Source organism: Elephantulus edwardii, unplaced genomic scaffold (genome assembly GCF_000299155.1).
Source record: "Elephantulus edwardii isolate Elephantulus edwardi_28Jun2011 unplaced genomic scaffold, EleEdw1.0 scaffold00017, whole genome shotgun sequence".
Taxonomy (NCBI): Eukaryota; Metazoa; Chordata; class Mammalia; order Macroscelidea; family Macroscelididae; genus Elephantulus; species Elephantulus edwardii.
This window is the reverse complement of record NW_006399767.1, coordinates 12,555,437-12,578,156: the sequence shown is the minus strand read 5'-3', so window position 1 is coordinate 12,578,156 and position 22,720 is coordinate 12,555,437. Positions and strand designations below refer to the sequence as shown.

Sequence of the window (22,720 nt, the reverse complement as noted above, 5' to 3'; positions counted from 1 at the left end):
GTAAGAGAAATCTTTTCCCCAAAAAAGTAAATTTTGTTAAAGTGTTGGTTTGGGTATTCCTTAATTGGTTTTTGCTTAATTTGCAGTCAAGGATATTTACAGAAAAAGATCCTCTTACTTGGAATGGGGAGCAGCCAGGTGAAAGACCTTTTAGAGTTTGGTTTTTTTTTTCTCCTTTTAAGAAACGGTAACTGGACTTTTAAGGATCTGGGGTAGGAAAGCAAATCCTGGAAATGATGTTCTAATGTAATTTCTGATTACTATTGCAGATGCCTGAGGAAGTGCACCATGGAGAGGAGGAGGTGGAGACCTTTGCCTTTCAGGCAGAGATTGCCCAACTTATGTCTCTTATCATCAATACCTTCTATTCCAACAAGGAAATTTTCCTTAGAGAGTTGATCTCTAATGCTTCTGATGTGAGTGTTCTGGACTTATTCATTGGTGTAGCCTTTGAGCAACCTAGAAAAGGGAAATGGGTCATTTGCCATTTTGTGGGGGCTGTTATTTTTAAATGAAAAACAGTCCTGGTAGCACAAGCGTTTGCTTTACATATCCTGTGGCTGCAACTTTTGGGCACTTCTGTGGGAGAAAAGACAGATCTGTTCTTGTAAAGGTAACAGTAGTGTTCAAATTACTGTAGAAGATTTGGACAGAATGGGAGTATAAAAGTCAAAACAATTTGTAATCCTCAAAAAGGCCAAATCTTGGTCTCAGAAAAGCTGTTGATCTTTATTGAGGGGAAAGGGTAATAGCCTAGGGAATCTATGGGGACATTTTACTAAAGTGGGCAACACAAGTTGGAATACAACCACTGAAGGTTGTAAAATAACCAATATATGGCCATTTTGAAGGTGGGAGAGGGCTTGGCGACTACCTTGGATGCCACTTGGGCAAACAGGCTGATGAATGAGTAACTGGCTTTTAAGTAGGCAACAATTTGATGCTTGCATTTTCAGGCATTGGACAAGATTCGCTATGAGAGCCTGACAGACCCTTCCAAGCTGGACAGTGGGAAAGAGCTGAAAATTGACATCATCCCTAACCCCCAGGAACGTACTTTGACTCTTGTGGACACAGGCATTGGCATGACCAAGGCTGATCTCATAAATAACTTGGGAACAATTGCCAAGTCTGGTACCAAAGCCTTTATGGAGGCTCTGCAGGTATCTTCCATTTGTCAGGTCTATATCATATGCATTTGTATTTTTCATGTTCCAGTTTTTAAAAAAAATTGTTTAAATTCTCATCAGGCTGGTGCAGACATCTCCATGATTGGTCAGTTTGGTGTTGGCTTTTATTCTGCCTATCTGGTGGCAGAGAAAGTGGTAGTGATCACAAAACACAATGATGATGAGCAGTATGCCTGGGAGTCGTCAGCTGGGGGTTCCTTCACAGTTCGTGCTGACCATGGTAAGTACAGTGTAGTCTGTTAAAGATCAAATTGGTTAAAATTTTCTGTGGTGGTTTGCAGGCTTGAGAAATGAAGTTGCTTCTTGTAGAGTCATTAGTTTTTAGATGGTTATATGTTTAGTCTTAATCTATTTAGTAAATTTTACTGGACCTCTTTACTAGGTGAGCCCATTGGTCGGGGTACTAAAGTCATTTTGCACCTTAAAGAAGACCAGACAGAATACTTAGAAGAGAGACGAGTCAAAGAAGTAGTGAAGAAGCACTCACAGTTCATAGGCTACCCCATCACCCTCTATGTGAGTATGAGCTTGGGAAATGTTTGGGGATTTTGTTTTTTGCTCGTGTGTTCTTTTTTCGGGAAAAGTATTTTAGGAGTTCTTAGAAGTGAATTTATTTTGACATTTACAGCTGGAGAAAGAACGAGAGAAGGAAATCAGTGATGATGAGGCAGAAGAAGAGAAAGGTGAGAAAGAGGAAGAGAAAGATGACGAAGAGAAGCCCAAGATAGAAGATGTGGGTTCAGATGAGGAGGATGACACTGGTAAAGACAAGAAAAAGAAAACAAAAAAAATTAAGGAGAAGTACATTGATAGGGAAGAATTGAACAAGACTAAGCCCATTTGGACCAGAAATCCTGATGACATCACACAGGAGGAATATGGAGAGTTCTACAAGAGTCTCACTAATGACTGGGAAGACCACTTGGCAGTCAAGGTTAGAAAGCCTCCATGTTGGCTTAATATTAAGACAGATGGAACTGACTCTTTGGGTTTGTGCTGGGACTTGTGCTAGGCTATGGAACCTTAGGTCTATTCCAGAGTACACCCCATAATGGTTTTCATATAGCCAGGGTTTTTGTTTCTTGTATGTACTCTTGGATTTTGAATGACCAGTGTCAGTATCTGTTCACAGAGGCATAAAGGGTTTTCTTCTAGTAGGTAGGTAGTCTACGTATTTACACATAGTCATCCCTGATACCTAGGAGGATCTTTGTTCCAAACAGTATTGGATATTTTTTGGTATTGAACAACAACAAAAATGATTTTACCCAGAATTAATGCTTATCTTGGCTTTTCTTCCTTTAGCACTTCTCAGTAGAGGGCCAGCTGGAATTCAGGGCATTGCTCTTTATCCCTCGCCGGGCTCCCTTTGATCTCTTTGAGAACAAGAAAAAGAAGAATAACATTAAACTTTATGTTCGTCGTGTGTTCATCATGGACAGTTGTGATGAGTTGATACCAGAGTATCTGAGTGAGTATACTTGTGGTCCAATACATTTAATTAGTGTTAGGACACCATGTCAGTGGGGTTAAAGTCTTAATTAAGGGTCTTTTGTAACAAGGGAGCGCGGATGGCTTTGGTTTGCTGTTAACGAGCTGCACTGTTCAATCCAAAGAAAGGTGGTTTGAATCCACCATGAGAAAGATGGGCAGTCTTTTTCCACACTACTTAACAATACCTCTGAAAACCCACTGGAGGGTTAGCTATGAATGAGTTGCTTCTGGCTTCGGACAAATAATACATAATGTGTTCCACATTATTAAAGTATTGAAGGTACTGCCAGTATGTTGTCTTTTTGTGTGAACAATGCTGAGGTTTTGCCTTGGTTTACTTCAGACTTCATCCGTGGTGTGGTTGACTCAGAGGATCTGCCCCTCAACATTTCTCGTGAAATGCTGCAACAGAGCAAAATCTTGAAGGTCATCCGCAAAAACATTGTCAAGAAGTGCCTTGAGCTCTTCTCTGAGTTGGCAGAAGACAAGGAGAACTATAAGAAATTCTATGAGGCATTCTCTAAAAACCTGAAGGTAATGCAAAACGCTTATTAATGACACTGTTCATCTTGGGGGTGTTTTTTACTCACAATCCAAACTAGGGCAAGATGATTTCCATGTAAGTTGAGTGTTTTGTGTTCCCTTTCCCAAAAACTACAAAGCTTGGGATACATGAAGATTCTACTAACCGGCGTCGCCTTTCTGAGCTACTTCGCTATCACACTTCCCAGTCTGGAGATGAGATGACCTCTCTCTCAGAATATGTGTCCCGCATGAAGGAGACCCAGAAGTCCATTTATTACATCACTGGTATGATGGATCCTTTTATCTGAACATGGAAGCTTTGCGGGAGGTAGGGCTTAACCTGGGGGCTGACAGCTTGAGACTTAAACCTCACTTGTAATAACCCTACAGGTGAGAGCAAAGAGCAGGTGGCCAACTCCGCTTTTGTGGAACGAGTGCGCAAGCGGGGCTTTGAGGTTGTGTATATGACTGAACCTATCGACGAGTACTGTGTGCAACAGCTCAAGGAATTTGATGGGAAAAGCCTGGTTTCTGTCACCAAAGAGGGCCTAGAACTACCTGAGGATGAAGAGGAGAAAAAGAAAATGGAGGAGAGCAAGGCCAAGTTTGAGAATCTCTGTAAGCTCATGAAGGAAATTTTGGATAAGAAGGTCGAGAAGGTAAGCAGTTTATAATACTAGGTTAAATTACATTGGTAAAAGTTTGTGGAGTTGCTCCTTACCCACCATTTATTGTAAACAACTGGCCAATCAGACTTAGTTTTCATGAAGTTATTGAGTAAATATTTTCAGTTGGCATCTTCATTTTGTCCTATTAAGGATAGGAATTGGGTTGATCATTCAAGCCTGAGGGTGGTTTTTTTTTTTTTGTATCCACAGGTGACAATTTCTAATAGGCTTGTATCTTCACCCTGCTGCATCGTGACTAGCACATATGGCTGGACAGCCAATATGGAGCGGATCATGAAAGCACAGGCACTTCGGGACAACTCGACAATGGGCTACATGATGGCTAAAAAGCACTTGGAGATTAACCCTGATCATCCAATTGTTGAAACACTGAGACAGAAAGCCGAGGCAGACAAGAATGATAAAGCTGTTAAGGACCTGGTGGTGCTGCTGTTTGAAACCGCACTGCTCTCTTCTGGTTTCTCCCTTGAGGATCCCCAGACTCACTCCAACCGCATCTACCGCATGATCAAGCTAGGCTTAGGTGAGAGCCTTGGCACACTTGGTGTAGACAGTGTGGGTTGAGCTTGCCTAATAATGGACAACTTTTTAATGCTATTTGGTCCAAGTTGTGGTTTGTTTTTCTTTTTAACCTTTAGGCATTGATGAAGATGAGGTGACTGCTGAGGAACCCAGTGCTGCTGTTCCTGATGAGATCCCCCCACTTGAGGGTGATGAGGATGCATCTCGCATGGAAGAAGTCGATTAAAAGTTCCTACTGTAACACCCCATTGCCCCTGTATAGCATCCCTGTGTCTCCCACAGCAGCCTTGAGTTGCCCTCTCCCATCTGCTGATAGCTAGTATTTTTCTTTCCTGTCCTGTGTGTTAAGACAGGATGTAACTCTGGCCTCAACCTCAAGAATGAGGGTGGGATATTGTGTATTGTGAGTTTTGTTTATTTTGTTCTGAAAATTAAAGTATGCAAAATAAAGAAGATGACATTTTATACAGTTCTGTTTTCCCTTGTGGATATGCTGCTACATTTCATGTTTTATTTTGTACAACTTTGTTGTAGTCTGTGGTGGGGCTTCCAAAAGCATATATATATATGTATTTAAACAAAAACACAGGATCCTTGTTGCATTTTAATAAAATAAAATTTTAAGAGCAAAAGTTACATTTTCAAAGTACCAAAACCTGCAAAAATGGGAGGGTGCTGTGTAGGGTTCAGCACCATCTTCCCCACCTCCCTCCCTGGAGAGCAGCAATGGTGCCTGTATTAACATTTGTGCTTTTCTCACCAAAGAAAGGCCTCTGGGACCATATTCAAGGTGGGAAAAAGCCAACAGCTTCAGGTTAGACTTCAGAGTTCAAGGACTGGGCCTTGGAAGACTTGCCTACTCAATGGCTTAAGGCAAAAGGGGGGGGGTTGCCTCCTGGGGGGTTTCTGTTCTCTAGCTGTACTAAGGTGGTTTGTGATACTGAGAAAAAAACTTAAGCATTTTTGCCCTTAAACCAGCCACCTCTTGAGAAGTTAAAATAGGAGTGGTGTGAGGGTCCTATTTGTATCCCTCTACTCCTTACACCTTTTGCACCGGGGACTCCATGGGCACAGCCTTCTTCCCCCTCTGCTTTAGGCGATTCCTGGCATAAACCCGGAGAAACAGAGCAGAGAACACTACAGCCACACCCAGCCCTCCAACCACAGTGACTGTGTGGCCATAAATGAGGCAGGAGAGGAGAATGGCAATGGCCTGGCGTAGGGTCATGATAATGGTGAAGGTGGCAGCTCCGAACTGCCCAATAGTGTAGAAGATGAAGAGCTGGCCAAAGGCTGAGCAGATTGAGAGCAGCAGAGCATGGGCTGCAAACTCACTGTGTCGCCCCATGAAACGGGTCCCCTCCAGGAGGGCCCCCTGCTGCAACAATGAAATCACGGTGAAGAGGCAGGAGAAGAAGTTGACCCCAAACATCATTTGTACTGAAGACATTTTGTAGGCAAACAGGGCATCCTGCCAGTTTGAGGTGAAGCTGTCAGAAGCTATGTAACCTGTCAACAGGATGAGTCCTGAGAGCGTCGTAGCTGGGGAACTGCGAGGCTCTGGTCCACTGGACAGCAAGAACATGCTGACCCCAATAGAGATGAGGCCTGCTGTCAGGTATTCCCAGTGCTCATAACTGCGCCGAGATACCAGCTTTCCCATAAGCATGACAGGAATCACTTTGGAGGCCTTGGCCAGCACCTGGGTGGGGAAGCTGACAAACTTGAGAGCTTCATACTGACACCAGCTGCTAATTATGTTTGACAGGCTGGCATAAGAGTACCGGTACATCGGTGCTCCGTGTCGAGGCTGCTTGCAGAGCATACAGTAGAGGCCAGCCACCATCAGTGCCAGCACACGGTTCATCAACACCAGGAACTGTGAGTCCGTGAAGCGCTCACCTGGTGCTGTGGCTGTGGCCCCATAATTGCGGGTCATCACTCTTTCCTGCAGCACACCCCAAGTCAGATAGAACACCTGGCAGGGGAGAAACGAAACGGGCCAATGAACAGAAGGAAAGGTGGGGAAAATGGATCTCAACTTTTCTCTTCCTGAGGATGTCGTCTAGATGATTGAAAAAAGTGTGTGTGTTAAGGATACTATTGAAAAAATGGTAATCCCAAAAACTGTGTGTGTGTGTGTGTGTGTATAAAAAACACTAAGGATACTATTGAAAAAATGGTAATCCCTAACACTTAAGTACCAAGGGGCAGTTGTGTAAACAGAACAAGGGAATACTGCATGGCTTAAAATCAAGAAAGGTATGCATCAAGGTTGCATCCTTCCCTCCATGCCTATTCAATCTGTATGCTTAGCAAATAGAAACTGGACAGATGAAAAATGTGGCATTTACGACTCTGGAGGAAAACCTTGTATTATGAAGATGACACAACTTTGGTTACCCTGGGGGCTGACAGCTTCAAAGTGAAGAAGACTTGAAGCACTTACTGCAGATCAAAAGACTACAGTCTTCAATATGGATTACATCTCAATTCAAGAAAACAAAAATCCTCACCAGTGGGCAACATCAGGATAGATGGAGAAAAGACTGAAGTTGTCAATTTCATTTTACTTGGATCCACAATTAACGCTCATGGAAGTACAAGTCAAAAAAATCAAGACGTGTTGCATTGGTGAAATCTGCTGTCAAAGACCTCTCCAAAGTGCTGAAGAGCAAAGATGTCAGTTAAAAAGACCAAGGTGCACCTGATCCAAGCCATGTTATTTTCAATTGCTTCCTATGTGTCTGAAAGTTGGACAGTGAACAAGGATGACATAAGAAGAATGGATGCCTTCAAGTTTTGGTATTGGAGAAGAGTAATAAATAGCCCATGGACTGCCAAAAGAACAAACCAGGTGTCTTGGAGAAAGTGTGACCAGGATGCTCCTTCACGGCAATGACTGGAACTTTGTCTCACACACTTTGGGCAGGCTGTCAGGAGGGGTCAGACCTTGGGTAAAGTACATCATTCCAGAAAAGGAGGGGGCATCAGAGAAAGAGTGGAAAGACCCTTAACTAGATGGACTGACACAGTGACTGCACCAATGGGGTACATGGAAGATTTTGAGGGTGGTGCAGTAAAGGGCAAGTTTCAGATCTGTTCCTAGTGTCTCTATGGAGACAGTGGATACAATGGCACATAAGAATAACATACATCTTTGGTTCCTTTGTACTAACAAGTTTCCTCTTTTCTCTCAAGCATGGACTATGTTTGCTAAGATTCAGCTTGTAACAAATCAAATGTGACAAATGCTCTAAGACTATCCAGGTCTTCTCTGGCTCCAAAGTTTGGGCATGATGGACGTACCTCCACTCAAAACATTTTCCTATTCTGAACCAGTTCAGGGAGAGTTGGATAGCTTGGTGCATCATGACATGCAAGGTGGGACTATCACTCACTCTCAAGCGTTAACGTCCTCAGCATCTTACGACTCTCATATGCAGTTCTGGGGAATGAATGAGTGCTCATTCCCAAGCAGGGCCTGTGCAAGGAAGCATGCATTAACTAAACAGTAGGCATTAAAGAAAATAATGTCTCTTTTACTTTCAGATCAGTGTTAAGAGAGGGGAAGGAGGAAGAAGAAAGAAAAGGCAGTATTTCCTTCAGCTTCCTTGGAGAAGATGCTGGTGCAGTATGTCCAAAGAGCAGGGGGAGAGGGATATACAACACATCAACTGGTGGATTGGCAGACCTGGCACAGTAGGAGTGCTATAGCAAAAACTTTGGTTCCAACCCAACCCAGGAAGGAAAACCCACCTATTTACCTACCTGGAGGCCAGTGGCACAGATGACCAGTTTCAGAGCCTGCCAAATAGGGGTGGTCTCTGTTGGCTCTGTCCGAGGAGTCAGGGGTGTCTCGTCGGGGGCCTTGGGCTCATTGCCAAAGACAAAGGCTTTCACCAGGGGGTAGCAGAGGCCTCTACCTTTAGAAAGCACACAAAGTCATGCTCCAAATCTTTACCACTGCACCTAATTTTCCCCAGAGTAGCCAGCCACCCTGCCCAGTTATACTGCCTGCCCGCCTCCCCAGCTCATACTTCCCTATACCACATCCGCCTGGACATCTGGCTAGCACCGGAATGCCACACCTGACATACTTCCCCACCCTTTCCCCACACACCTGTCTCCAGGTAGTTCGTCCGTCTGAAGTATTGCACTAGGAGGTAGCCAGGCACCATAATACTGGCATAGCCAGCAGCATTCACCAAAAAGCGGAAGAACCAAAGCTGGGTCCATGACTCTGGCGGGGCTTCGGGAGCTTCCCCCCCTGCCTCTAGGGAGGGGAGCAAGGCCAGCACCACTACTGCCCACCACCTGCAGGGGCAGCGGACACGAGGTTTAGGGTGCAGTTTCACATTCACTTGATTCTCCAGAAAGGGCCACAGTGGAGAAGGACCTGGAGTCTGTTCCTCGCCGCTGTCCGCTGCAGCCCAGCCGGACAAAGAGCTTCTCTTTCTCTTTCCCGGGGCAGGGAGGAGGACCGCGCGGGCTGTGGAGGGCCCTCGCTCTCGCCAGGGATGGACCCGCCCCTCTGGCCACACAGGTCCCCTCTGTTCCCTCAAGTGCTCACCGGCAGATGAGGCCTCTGCTCAAGCTGGCAGTGACTCCCCTCCTCACTCCGCCCTCTACGCCAGGGTTCTCCATGCTCTCAATCTGACACTCCCGCAAGGGGCATGCCTCATGTTTGCCCTCCAACCCCGCTTGCTCTGAAGGCGCCAGGTGGGCCTTCTACCCAGGAGCCTAGGACCCCACTCGGCCCCCCGTTCCGAGGGGCGCAGTCACGTGGCTCAGGGGCTCGGTCACGTGGGCGCCATCACTCCCCCTAGCCCCCCACCTGGCGTCCATGGTCCGGGCCGCGTGGGGCGGAGGGGGACCGGGGAATGCAGTCCCCGGACCGGGCGTTCCCTCCGCCGCCTACCGGATCAGCCAGTGAGCGAGCGGCTAGCGGAAGTGCAGCGCTCTTCCCGCCTCCCTCCCTCCCCGCGGTCGCCCCTCCGCTCCCTGTCGCGACCACGCAGCTCCCCAACCCTCCGCCAGGCCACAGCGCCCCCGCGCGGCCCGGAGGGAGACGCGGCTACGACAGGGGGAACGGGGTTCTTCCTGGGAGGGGGGAGGCCGACCTTTGAAGGGCGCTCGCCAGGTGTCTCCCCTTTGCTTGGGGATCGCCTGCAGCCATTATTACTATCCTCCCGGGAGGTGGCGATGACCATTGCCATATTATGGACAAGAGCATTGAGATTCAGGGTTCTGAGCACGTCCTTTTGGCCAGCTGATGAAGCTCCCCCTCCCTTTTCTCTGGGTCAGCAGTTCGGACCCCTACTGCCATGACCTTCGAGGATCTGCTTGACTTGGGCTCTGTCCTCGCCCACTCACCTCGTTGAGCTCCACTAGCCTGATCTCAGTTCCTCTAATTGACCAGAGGTGAATGCTCCTAAATGCCCTCCCCCTCATCCCTTGCTCATTTTATGTCGGAGGTGAAATAAGAGGTCCCTGAAGGCCTTCACCCACTCCGTTTCATTGTATTTTATTTTCCACAGTATTTGTCACAAGTTGTAATTACATATTTACTTAAAAGTTTTATTATTATTAAGGGCTCTCATTTTAATACAAGCTCCAAGTGATGGGAGAATGTTCTTCAGGCCTGTTCAGGTATGACCTAGCAGGGTCTGCTCAAGCAGGTGTGGAAGAAGGGAAAATTTAAAAAGCTCCAGCTCCTTCGTGGCTCACACTCCCTAAAACTAGCCTTTCTCTAGGCTTGTGTCTTCCTAACCTTCTCCTGCATTTCCACAGAAATAATGTCAGAGATGGAATCAAGAAGGGTCTGAGGTCCCTTTCGGGGACCCACTGAGGTCCTACCTTGGCAGGGACAATTTCTCTCCCTCTGCCTTTACCACAAGGTCACAGGGCAGGCGCACACACACATGCACGTGGACAAAGCAACTCACAGTCTCTGCCACTTTAGTGTCATGTTATGGAAACTTCCCTCTCCCCCAAGGCTCATTTCGGCCAGGACCATTTATGTCAATCTTTAAAGACCGATCTGGGAGTTTCAACTCCAGTGAGCTGGGGATTCCCTCCAGGTCATGCTTATCCATATTTCTGCCTCTTCTGAGTCAGGAGAGTCCATGGTTTTGCAGTTGCTGGCAACTCCAGGCTGACCCAATGTAGGTACAAACTGGAGCCTATGTCATCTTCCAGAGGAATAGTCTTCACCCAGGATACCTGAACGTGGGGGATGAGGGATCTTCCAAGAATTTCAATCCACTGGGGAAGCTCTTCCTTCCAGTTTCTCTCTACCTTTTGATCCCTCTTCTTAGTTTAGGACTGTGCTGGCCCCAAGCTGGGGTCCCAGTAGTGTCTCGAGGATACCAGGATGGCACACGGCTTGGGCCCACACAGCAGAAGCTTTTGCTCCAGCTTCTAGACAGGAAGTGGAGGTATTCCAGGGTTCCAGGGCTCCAGGTCCCCAGACCCTCTCTAGACTTCAATCAGCACACCGCAGTGGCTTTCCCGAGATCTTCAGGTCATCGAAGGGCAAAAGGGCAATGGGCTGAGAGAGAAAGAACAGAGAAGCAGAAAATATAAAAGAAAAAGACCATCAGAATACAGGCTTGAGGAGGAAGCTGGACAAAGCTGCTGGGTCACTCTCTCTCCACTGAACAATAATTAAAGGACATCAGGGCATAAGCCTTTCTACTTCCACAAGATAGTGACTCCACTGGCTAGACATAGTCTTGATGTGTAAGATGAGTCTTCATCTGTTTCTTAAAGATATTATCAGAGCTGGGAGAGATCTCAGACTGGCCCACCACACAAATCTGATATTTTGAGGGGTGGAAGAGGGTTCACCAAAGTCATTTTGAATTTTCATACTGAACATTTAAAAAGGAAAATGACTGCACAAGAAAATTCTAGTTTCACGTTTCAAAATATCAGAAGAGCTAGTAATAGGGCACACTCCATCCTCTGTTTACCATCAGCTGACATCGTATCCAGGGGCCCTGGGACATAAACTCTTGGTTTCCCACAGGCCCCACCACCCCTTGTTCTAAATCAGCTTCACTTATTCATGTTAGGACCCCTGGAGAAGTCCCAATTTGGGACCCCTATTCCTTTCCAACCAAGGAAGCAGGCTCAGAGAATGGTTAGTAGCCAAGTCCCTTAATAGATTTTCCAGGGTTCCTAACATCAAGTTGGGATCTTTCAGCTTATTAGAGTGCCTGCCACAGTTCTGGGAGTGGGATGTCCTAGAGAGCAAAGCAAGAGTGTATGCCTCTTACATCCTCAACCAGGTCCTGGGGTGTCTCATCTTCCACATTCCGAAGCAGGGAGTCAGCTCCTGCCTCACACAGAGCAGACCAGATGCTGCGGAGGCCCCGGCCAGCCGCCAAGTGCAGGGGGGTGCACCCATTGAGCATGCGGGCATCCACTCGGGCACCAGCTTGGAGCAGGAACTGCACCAAGCTCCGTTCCTGGGTCTCCACAGCCAGGTGCAGGGCAGTCTTCCCACTGGTGCCCTCCTGAAGGGGAATATGGGCGTTAGGCAGCGTGCTGGGTCTGAGCCATGCATGATGTGCCTCCACTGCTAACTTCAGGGCAGGGGGCCCAGGGCTAAATTAGAAGAGTAAATGCAGGCCCTGGGGGGCAACCAGTGCCCTGACTAGCCACCTCACCTGTGCATCAATGTCAGCTCCACTCTGAAGCAGCAGTTCCATTAGCGGCCGGTTCCTTTTCAGAGTGGCAATGTGGAGACAGGCCAGACCTGGATGGTGGGGAGGGCAGGGAACTACTGATCTGTGCCCCCTGCCAACTCTCTCACTTTCTCTCTTCTCTTCAGAGACCTCCTTACCACCTCAATCCCCAGGGACCCACTGCCCACTCAATGCCTCTGCTCACAGGACTGTTAAAAACGCAGACCCAAAAACCCCCTCAAAAGTCTGAGAGGAAAGGAACTCAAAATTTCCACCTTTTCAGAGTCATGTTATTGAAACTTTCACGGTTCAAGAATCGAGTTGCTGAGAGACTCCTCCCTCCCCCCCCCCACAGACACATTCACAGGCTGCCTTCAAGTCCAGTCCCCAAATCACTGTCTCTGAGAAGCCGTTGGGGGATCCTCACACCCCTACACCCTCCCCAGTTGCTGTTTCTTCCCCTGTGTTCTCCTGGCCCGATCACACTCTGTTTAGAATTAGATTAAGATTCCATTCATGCTCCTTGTATCTGGCTTACTCCATGCCACCCTCCTTGACCTCCTCATTTAAAAATCCAAGCCTCCTACCCTCAATCTCCACCACCCTTATTCCCTTTACTTTTCTACAGCTCTCAACATCTTTCAACACACTACATAATTTACTTCTTAAATCCATTGTCTGACTCAGTCTTTGTTGTGCTCACAGGTGTGTAGGCTCAGCCCCTGCAACATGTCTGACACACAGAAAGCCCTCAGTACATTTCCGTTAAATGAGGGAATTAGTTCATCTAATTTCTACTAAATGGATTATCTTGAGGGCAGGTTTAACTTCCTGCTTAGCACAGAGTTCGGAGCTCCAGCAGCACAGTGGATTAAGTGCTGGGCTGCTAAGTAAAATCAGTGCTTCAAACTCAGTCCCCTCAAGAAAGTCGAGGCAGTCCACTCCTGTCAAGATTTACAGCTTCCTAAACATGATGGGGCAGTTCTAGTCAGTCCTTTAGGATCACCAGGCATTGGGTCAATTTGATTGCAGAGAGCTTGGCATGTTGTTATTGAGTGTGTAACAAATAGTAGGTGCTCAATAACTTCTAAAGCAATCTTTCACTTATTCATTCAGCAAAGCTGGACTAAGTATCTATGGGTTTGGAGCTGGAGGCATGGCAGTGAACAAGCTGTGTGTGGCTCTCTATTCCCTTAGTTGGGTCCCTGTCTCCAGCTCTCTCTATACCCTACAGGGTCCCTCAGTTGCCCATACCTTGCCAGTTTTGTAGCTGGAGGTCCAGGGAGTTAGGTGGGCCTCTGCCTGCCTCTGGCCGTCCCTCCAGCAGGCAACGGGCACAGGCCAGGTGCTGGCGCTGGCAGGCCATGTGCAGGGCTGTGTCACCGTGCAGGTCCTGGAGTGCACGGCTGGCCCCCTTCAGCACCAGAGCCCTAACTGCATTTGGCTGGTCCAGATGTACAGCTAGGTGGAGTGCTGTCTGTGGGCATAAGCAGAGAGTCCAGGACCACTGTGGCATGTTTTAACCTCAGGCAGTATGCTACAGAAGGCCAGAAATTCCTCCTTTGCAGTACCTTTGAGGGTAGTTATAAAGGCCAGAGCCCTGGTTATCCAAGGAAACACTACCAAGCCATTCCCTCTGAGAGTCCCCTAACTCCTGGGGTTCCAATTCTGGCGGCAGGATAAGGGGAGCAGGCCTCTGCTCTGCTTGTGGGCTCTTGTATCCCTGAAGAAAAGTCAGACAGGGGCAGAGTCTAGCCCTTCACCCTCTTAAGGAGAGATCGCTTATTCTTTCCAGGGCCCAGGCTTCAGGGAAGGACCTGAGGAAGAAAAGATAGCCACCTCTTCTTTGAAGGGCCCATTCCAATGTGACCTCTTAAACCAAGTCATTCCTGGCCATGCCACATGGACAGGGAACCCCATAGCTGCTGGTATGTCTCTATCACAACTCTGTCACCATGCTGTGTGACTAGGTGTTGACATGAGTCCCCCAGCTGTGAGCACCTTGTGGGCAGACACGATGTCTAACTCATCTCTGGATCCTCAGCTTCTAGCTCCAGAGTCGACCATATGATTTCTTGGGTGAGCAGCCTAAGGGATTTCCCATGGCCGCTGGGGATGGCTGTCAGGGCAGGTGTGGGTATCCGGGCACAGCCCACCCGCTCTGACTTACCTGGTACAGGTTGTTCTGAATATCCAGGACCTCCTGGGGCAGCAAAGCCAGACAATAGAGCAGCAAGTCAGGAGCCTCATGAATCACTGCCAGGTGGACCAGCCTGGAGGAGGCACAGGGAGAGGACTTGGGGTTAGAGCCAGGCTAGAGAAAGCTGTTCAGGGTTTTGGGGTTAGAAAGAACCCATCAACCAGTAACTAGTCAGCCACTGGGTAGGCACAGGAAGTGAGAGTCTGGGCTAGGAAGTGAGACAAGTGGTGCGAGAAGTCAGGATGCTGGGGGTAAGAGCATCACATTCCCATCTTTGGCCTTTAGGAGGGCCTGGGTTAGGTGGGAATATGGGCAGGGTGCTGGCAGGACAAAGGCCTTCCTGTCCAACACCTGCCCACACCCCACATCCCTCTGTCCCCTGGGCCCCACCAGACCAGCTGCAGCTCAAAGCCAAACTGAAAGCTGCTGGAGGAGCCCAGAGGGGGTTTCCAGACCTGTGCTCCCCACCTCCTACCCTAATAGGCAAGATGGGGGAGGGAGGGAATGTGTGTGGGGCTACCCCACACACACCCCAAAAGCAACCCAATGTTGCACATTCCACAGGCCAGAAAACAGCTCAGAAGGTACAGGAGACATTGCTGCATCCTATTCTATTTCCTTTCATGGGGAATCAAAAGAAGTCCCTCCTGACAGCAGACCAGGTGGGCCGAGCTCCTGTGTGCATCTCTGAGAGGAGATCTGCGGAGTGCAGTTTGTTAGACGGGGTTCAGGACCCCCGGCTAAAGGGGACAACCTGGAATGGAAGTTCCCTTGTGTTGAAGTTTCCCTACATCAGGTGGGGAAAATGAAAGCCCATCCAGTAAGCAGGGTCTGGGCTGGGACAGCTGCCTGGGGCATGAGTGAGGGGCTGGGGCCAGGGCTGCTCAGGCGAGAGGAGGCTGCAGTGGAGGCCAGCAAGAGCAGGAGAGGAACCGTGCTGGAAATCCCCTCGGCCAGGGCCTGCTCTCTGGGTCACATTCCTACAGCCACCTCCCTCTCCCTCTCTCCCCTCCTCCCACTTCCTCTTCCCACTTCCATACCTCCCACAGGCCAGACACCTCAGAAGGGAGGAAAGTGGCTTCTCTCTGGCAAACCCCTGGGGAGTCCTGATCCCTCCCTCCAATCTGAATAAGTACACCTGTTTCTTAAGGAGTGGGAAAGGAGTGGTTGACAAGCTAAGTAAGGAGACCAGGGTTGGAAGTTCCCACTTCCTGGATCAAAGGTCAGCTGCAGATATCCTACACAGAACCCCAAAATCTTGGGAGTTTTGCGCCTGGTGCTTGGTCATCCAGTCACAGAGTATACAAAAAGACCTGGGGTTGCTACAGATTCATCCACCACTTTTGCCCAAAGCCCTGAAGAATTAGGATTCCTGCATCTACTCTGTTGAGTCACCCTGATAAAAGGTCCCAGTCAAAATCCCAGTCTCCTCCTTCCCTGTGTCTTCTTCCTGAGGGGCAAGTACTCAGCTGACCAGCTCCTCCCACACATTTGTTTCTCATCTCAAGGGCCCCCACACAGCCCCTCTCAAGCTCCACCAGGGCAGGTTAGGGATTACAGTGAAGAACAGTGAGAGGGTCTGGGGGCTCTGGTGAGAGAGGACATAGAGGAGGCTGATTCCAGCCCTCACTTCCCCTTTCTCTGCAGAGGAGGAAGTAAGTTGGGGCAGCCAGCTGCCTTCTGTCTGCTGGGGCAAGGGTGCTCCAGCCTGGCTCACCTACTCCTTTTCCGGGCCAGCCCTGGCTCTGCACCTCTCTGCAACTCGAGCACCCCCTATCTAGTCTTCCAGCCCCGACTGGCCACCTGTAAGTGGTGACTCTGATTCTATGAGAGAGGGCATCCTGAGGTCAGAAGCTGGGAATCCCAGATACTGCATAAACAAGGATGCCCCCTCCCCCTTAAGGAAAAAAGGAGGAGGAGAAAAAAACTCTTCTAAAAAACTACCCAACTGGACTGGTCAGGGGAATTTCGTCTTCCTGGGGTGGGTTACTGGTAGGTTTCCAAGATGCTGCTGGCTGGAGCTCCAGGCAACGGGAGGTCCCTGCCAACTCTGCCCACCTTCAAAACTGAGGGCAGAGAAAGAATGCCAAGTTCCATGCCTGTTAGAGCTCAAGAGTTGGCTGAAAAATTGGAGTTAAGTTTGGAGTTTCGAGCAAAGTAGGCACGGTCCCTTCCCGAGCAAGGGACTTGGAGGACAGACATTCCTGGAGGCTGGGGGTGGGAGACAGTCATGGGCTCCTGGAGTTAGAAATGGGAGGAAAGGGTCATGCCTCGGCCTGCGTGCCCCCCCACTCACGTGTCCCCTTCCTCAGAGATGTAGGTGAGGGCTTCCAGCTGCTGAGGACTCAGCGTCCCCGCGGGCAGCAGCAGCGGCGAGCCTGGAGCAGGGTCTTTGGCCTCGGGGTCTCCCAGCAAGGTTAGGGGCCCAGTGAGCGAAGAGGAGTCGTAGGTGGAGTCAGCCCGTTCCCCATCCCCGTCTTCCTTCTCCGCATCCGCGTCTTCCTTCTCGGCGCTGCCTCGGGGCTGCGTCCAGGGCTGCGAGTCGCTGTCGTCGGAGGGCCCAGGGACTGGTGCCGGGGTGGGCTCAGGCAGGGAGCGCAGGGAGCGCAGAGACTCGATTCCCGAGTCGCACTGGCTCTCGTCCGCCTCGTCCGGCCCTTTGCGCGCCTCCGACATGCCCGCGGCGCCAGCCCGCCGGGGGCCGGGTGCGAGCAGGCTCGGGCTCTGCTGGGCTGCCTTTCCGGGTTCCGAGCCGTCCGCAGAGCCGGCGCCAGGCCCAGAGCGGCTTTCTTTCCGGGCTGCGGGGCTTCCGAGGGGTCGACCAGAAGTGCGGACAAAGCAGGGTCCACCGCAGGGACACTCAGTACAGCCCCGCAGCTAAGCCCGAACTGGTGCCCGCTCCCGCCCCGCCCCTCAGTCCGCGGGGAGCCCGAGGCCCCGCCCCCGCCGCCGCTTCCGGACAGAGGCCACGCCCCTCCGGAATCCCCCTCCTCCCTCGCTTTCGGTTAGCTTGGCGTCTGGGTTTACCGCTCTTGACTCACTCTAGCGCAGTCATCCTCCATTCATTCATTCAGGCAGTCTTTCCCCCTTCCTTCTTAATTTTGTTCATTCATTCATTCCATGCTTGTATTAGTACTAAATAAATATTTATTCATTTTTCTTCTTGAGCTGGGTAGCGTGTGAGAAGAACAGGTACCTTAACCCTTCATATCCTGTTTCTTTCGCTTTCTCATCATCATACCTCATCAGTGCCCAAGAATTTGCGTGAAAAAAGGGGACATCTACTATGTTTAAAGTGGGTGCTGGTAGACAATCTCCTGGGTAAATTTCCAGATCACAAGTGGGCTTCTGTCTTTTGTTTGTTTTTAAGCAGTTTTTATTAATTTATTTTTAGTCATTGTTGTACATTTTCTCTCCTCCCCCCACTTTCTCCCCTTCCCCCAGCCCACCCCTCAATGCAGACCCCTTGTTCCAGACTGTTGTCATACTGGGTTTCTGTTTTTGTTTTGGAATTCTCAGGCAGACTGGTTTCTTAAAAGCTGAGTGGCCATGGGGTCTTTTCTTCCTTACAGGGTTACAGCAACGGGTTATGGAGTGGTTAAAATTTCTGGTTACTCGTACTCCTATCAGCCAGGAAAATTTAGTTCCTCATGGTGGGGCCTGGCGGGGGAGGCCCCATACATGGTAAGCCACATTCTGCTAAGATCCCTGACGAGAACTTAGCCCCAACTCATCTTTCTTCTAACCCTCTCCTTGCTTTCCCTGGGCTCAGGGAAGCCTTAGAAATACTTCCACCCATATAGGCCCCAAACAAACGCTCCCTGATTTACCCCTGGTTTAGTCATCTCTCTCCAAGTGCCAGTGGCCTAGGGCTCACCAATGCCCTTAGGGGGTAACTCTCAAGTGATCATCTATTTTTCCCCACCTCTGAGAGAACTGAAGTGAATGTAGATAGCTATTAACCAGCTTCTCCCTGTCCCTCTTCTATATAACTTTGATTCATCCATTTGAGAAAAACCTGTGTGAAGATTTGTCTGACATTGTTCTTCCTGCTGGAATTTAAAATGAGTATTAACACTTATATAGGGGCTGGTGGCATACTCTGGTGGCCTGGTGGCCTGAAGTTTTGCTGCTATCCTAAAGATCCATGGTTCAAATCCACCAGGTGCCAGCTGCTCTGCAAGAGAAGGATGGGCAATCTCCTCCCCTGAGATCAACTGCCTCTTAAAAGCCACCAGAGCTATGGGTTGGCTCCAAGTCGATGGTATACAATAACTTTTTTTCCCCCTCAACAACAACAATTTTTTTAAAGGGTTCCCAAAAGTTGCAACACAGGGTGGTTGTAAGATAAATGAGATCAGGGTGCTGACAGGGCATACAGGGAAGCCATTTTCCCTTTGTGGTGAGGGACAGAGAAGGGTCCATTCCAGCTGGGAAAAGGAAGGGAAGAGAGCTGGGAGAAGAAAAGGAACTGGTCTCTGGGAGGAGGTGGAAGTGAATAGAGAAAAGAGAAGGGGCTGCAGGAAGATGACCCACTGCTCCCGATCTCCTTGGAGGAGCAGAGGCTGTGCTGAACCTGTAACATTGAAGCCAGGAGGGAGAACCTCATTGTGTGTTGGGGTCAGAAAGTCCAAGAAAACGGAAGCATCCCCTTCCCTTGGTGTAAGTGTGACATCAGAGGGTTTCAACTTCCTCTCCTGTCATAGTCTTCCCTTGTCTTCAAAGGCTGGTACAAAATATAGTCATGGACACTAGACTTAGACTTCCAGGGTTCAACATCTAATTATATCATCCCCATTTTACAGCTGGAAAGCTGAGCTAAGTTGATTTATTTAAAGTGAAACAAAGTGCAGAGCAGAATTATTTCTCTTCAGTAAAAATATTACAATTATTTTTTCATGAAAATTCTTCTTTTATCCAGATTCAAATTTCATGGAGTAAGAGAGTATCTGAGCTATCATATTGTTGTTGGGTGCCATCGAGTCAAATATTACTTGTAGTGATGCTGTGAACAACCCATGTGAACACTGTCCTATTCTACACCATCCATTTAATCTCTGACACACTCAAGGCCATTGCCACAGTCACCATGTCAACCCACCTGATCGAAGGTCTTCCTACATTTTGCTACCCCTCCACCTTCCCATGCATGATCTCCTTTTCCAAGGAATAACCTCTCCTAAAAACATGCCAAAGTATGTGTGAGACGAAGCTTCATCATCTTTGCCTCCACAGGGTACTCTGGCTGTACTTTCTCCAAGACTTGTTTGTTTGCTCTTTTGGTAGTCTGTGGGATATTCAGTACTCTTTTTCAATACCATAGTTCAAAGACATTAATTCTTCTTCTGTCAACCTTAGTCACTGTCTAGCATTCATATGTATTGCAAGTGACTAAAAAGACCATGGCCTGAGGCAGGCACCTCTTAGTCCTCAGACTGACATCATTGCTCCTCAATAATTTGGAGAAGTCCTTGACTGGATTTTCCCAGTAAAATATGTCTTTTATCTCCTGACTGCTAGTACCAAGGGTGTCGATTGTGGATCAAAGTAAGATTAGGTCGTATAAGGATATTGTTGTTTACCATCAAGTTGGAACCAACCCATAGCTGGCCCTTTAGTGGGTTTTCAGAAGCAGTAAATCGCAAGGGAAGAGACTGCCCATCTTTCTCCTATGGAGCAATTAAGTGGATTTTAACTGCTTGCCTTCGGGATTGTAGTGCAGTTTCTTACCACTAGGCCATAAGAGCTCCCTAAGTACTTGATATCTGAGCGAGGAGCTCTGATAGTATGGTTAAGCAGTCAGTTGCTCACCAAAAATATCAGTGGTTCAAATCCATCAGCTGCTCCATGGGACAAAGGCATGGCAATCTGTTCCCATAATGATTACAGCCTTGGATACCCTGTGGGGCAGTCCTACTCTGCCCTATAGAGTATGAGTCAAAATTGATTCCAAGGAAACATTTTTTTTTATTCTACTGAGACAATTTTTTCTTTTTTTAAATCTGAGCCAGGTGTGGCAGCCCCCTTTTTTTACCACATGAGGTCAGCATTGAGTCACCCACTACCCTCAGCGCCAGAGCCAGAGCTCTTGACAGGAGGCTATCTTGGGGACCCTCCAGGAATGGGAAGAGGAACTACTGCCGTGGCTTCTAGAAGGATAACCTGGAGACTGTGACTTAGGTCACAATGTGGCCTGGACCTACTCAGTCCCAGTTTTAGGGCAGGCCTTCTTATCCTCCTCTCTCCCTGCTGGTGTTATCTGGTCCCTTTTGTTGTGCTCCCCTCTCTCCAACGCCCACTCTAACCAGGCTCATCTTTGCGAAACAGGCCCGGTTTCCATGGTGACCAGCCGGTCAGCTGTCTTCTTGCACAGGCCCCCCTCTCTCTATCTTTTTCTTGAGCCTTTGGAGAAGGGTAGTATGTGCGAATGGAGAAGGAGGCAATAGTGATCTTTTGTCTCTAGGAAGCTCTGAGGCTGTCTAAAAGGAGTTGTACTGTCTCTTTCCCAAAATCACCTAAAGTGGAGATGGATGAGAAGGACATCTGTGGGGATGAGAGGGCGATGATAACTTAAATGGGGCGGATAAGACCTTACCTTGACTGGGAAAGGATAGCATAGGACTGCTGCTCTTTATCTGCCATGAGGACTGACTTACATAAATGGAATGAGCTGACATCAGAACAAGAGGGGCTAGAGTTAGCTTTAAAGTACGACTTCTTTAAAAGCCTGGGTAATATTGGAAGGAGCTATCAAGTGGGAGTACCCCTCTTGTCATGAAAGTGAATACTAACCCTTGCCCCTTCAGGACAACAACCTCCCTTTATTTAGGTCAGAGCGATGGAAGTAAGAAAGAGAGAGTGAGCCAGCCAGCCATCTTCATCCTGCCTGGAAAAGCAACATTAATAAATAGGGGCATGGCTAGGAGTTGGGGGGGGCAGTAGCTCTCCTAACACAAATGAATGTCAGAAGATTCTAGTTATACTTGGATCCTAGCCCCATAGATCAGATACATAAAAGACATTGCCTCAAGTTAACTTTCTACCCACAAGTGTCCCCATGGACTTCTGAATGGGAAAGATTTGAATTCTAGGTCTAGCTCTGCTATGTGCTAGTAGGTGGTTATGAGTAAGATACTTCCTCTGCTTTAGTTCCTTGTGGGTAAGTGGTGAGAAGCGTTAGTATATTTCAGACCCTAATGTGGCACATGATATACAATAAGCAGTCGATGATGACTTGTGCAAATAACAGATGAATCACACATGGCTTTTATCACACTCACTATCATAATGATGAAGTCTCTGAGTGATGCAAACTGTTAATGCTCTCAGTTGCTAACTGACAAGCTGGATGTTTGAATTCACCCAGAGGCACACAAGAAGAAAGGCCTGGCAATATACTTTCCAGCAATCATTCATTTAAAAATTCCGTGTCATAGTTCCCCTTTGACATACACGAGGTCATCATGAGTTGGTTGGAATTGATTCCACAGTGACTGGTATTTGTTGTAACAGTTGGCTTTCATGTCATCCCTCTGCACTAGACTTTGCTCCCCTTGAGGGTGGAAAATTAGGTTTCATTTTTTAACAGGGCACACAGTAGGCATCGAATATGTCTTTTGCACAGTGTCTCTAGTAACGGATGAATGCCAATTTCCTCTTCTGTTGTCCTGTGGGATGTTGTCTGTATGGGTTAGTGGCAGGAAGGGGTAAGCTGCCTGCAGTTTCTCATACTGGCTGTGGTCTGAGATGCCTGCATCCACAGCAGGTTAGAGCCTTAGAGGTTTCCCAGTCAAGTTCCTCACTTCACAGCTGAGGAAACTAAAGCTCAGAGAAGGGAAGGTATTAGTCCAAGGTCACACGACCCATTAATGGCAGAGCGAGGCATGAGAATTAGAACTTTGGCTTCCCATCTCCAGCCTAGGGCACTGCACACACTTCACTGCTTCTCTACGGCTGTTCTAGGGAAGGAAGATGGTTCAATGGAGACCAGTTCCAATGTCCTCCCCTCTGTCCTCTGTTATTCCTTTCTTACAGCTACCTTCAGTCCTTTCCCTTCCACCTTACTCCATCTCAGTTCAGCTGCTTCTCACTCCTGCCTTAAGACTTTACCACTTACGGAGAAGACATTTTTCCTTAAGGTCTCAAGACTCAATATTCTCTCCCTACCGGAGCCCAGGAACTCGGAAACTCGAAGGGATGGTGAGGGATGCTGATTGAACCTCTGGCGCCCCTACCGCGGAGGATAGATGGAGAGGAGTTGCGGCACACATCTTCCCAGCTTTGGGGGGGTGGTGCAGAGCTGGGCGCGGGAAGGGGGTGCGGGGGGCCCCTGTTGCTTCTCCCCTTTGGGGGTGGTTATTAGGTAGGCTTGGGGAAGGCGGAGTTTGGGGGGCCGGGGGCGGGGCT

At 48.6% G+C, this 22,720-nt stretch overlaps 4 protein-coding genes across 5 annotated transcripts in view; 2 read left to right on the top strand and 2 right to left on the bottom strand.

Annotated features, from left to right (window-relative positions):
* Nucleotides 1–207: 207 nt before the first annotated feature.
* On the top strand, nucleotides 208–4,646 carry HSP90AB1 (heat shock protein 90kDa alpha (cytosolic), class B member 1). Its single transcript, XM_006881943.1, has 11 exons — nucleotides 208–416; nucleotides 957–1,163; nucleotides 1,251–1,410; nucleotides 1,573–1,706; nucleotides 1,819–2,124; nucleotides 2,496–2,661; nucleotides 3,028–3,218; nucleotides 3,347–3,494; nucleotides 3,600–3,868; nucleotides 4,088–4,421; nucleotides 4,537–4,646. The coding sequence occupies exons 1-11, from the start codon at nucleotides 270–272 to the stop codon at nucleotides 4,644–4,646; spliced, it is 2,172 nt and encodes a 723-aa protein (XP_006882005.1). The 5' UTR covers nucleotides 208–269.
* An 813-nt stretch (nucleotides 4,647–5,459) lies between these two features.
* Nucleotides 5,460–9,271, bottom strand: SLC35B2 (solute carrier family 35 (adenosine 3'-phospho 5'-phosphosulfate transporter), member B2). Of its 2 annotated transcripts, none has more exons than XM_006881941.1 (4): nucleotides 9,258–9,271; nucleotides 8,544–8,737; nucleotides 8,192–8,346; nucleotides 5,460–6,398 (listed from the first exon to the last, which is right to left on the bottom strand). In XM_006881941.1, the coding sequence occupies exons 1-4, from the start codon at nucleotides 9,266–9,268 to the stop codon at nucleotides 5,460–5,462; spliced, it is 1,299 nt and encodes a 432-aa protein (XP_006882003.1). In that variant the 5' UTR covers nucleotides 9,269–9,271. The 2 variants fall into 2 exon arrangements, with proteins under 2 accessions (XP_006882003.1, XP_006882004.1); XM_006881942.1 differs by having other exon boundaries at nucleotides 8,192–8,327; nucleotides 8,585–8,737; nucleotides 9,258–9,268.
* Nucleotides 9,272–10,907: 1,636 nt separating this feature from the next.
* NFKBIE (nuclear factor of kappa light polypeptide gene enhancer in B-cells inhibitor, epsilon) lies at nucleotides 10,908–17,056 on the bottom strand. The gene is made up of 6 exons (XM_006881940.1): nucleotides 16,611–17,056; nucleotides 14,285–14,387; nucleotides 13,369–13,591; nucleotides 12,097–12,185; nucleotides 11,704–11,943; nucleotides 10,908–10,973 (listed from the first exon to the last, which is right to left on the bottom strand). Exons 1-6 carry the CDS (start codon nucleotides 16,988–16,990, stop codon nucleotides 10,908–10,910), a joined length of 1,101 nt encoding a protein of 366 aa, XP_006882002.1. The 5' UTR covers nucleotides 16,991–17,056.
* TMEM151B (transmembrane protein 151B) overlaps nucleotides 16,989–22,720 on the top strand; it is an 11,086-nt gene continuing 5,354 nt past the window's right edge. Inside the window, exons 1-2 of the mRNA XM_006882136.1 lie at nucleotides 16,989–17,141; nucleotides 17,232–17,318. Of these exons, the coding sequence (XP_006882198.1) occupies nucleotides 16,989–17,141; nucleotides 17,232–17,318 (240 nt within the window). The remainder of the gene's footprint in view (nucleotides 17,142–17,231; nucleotides 17,319–22,720) is intronic.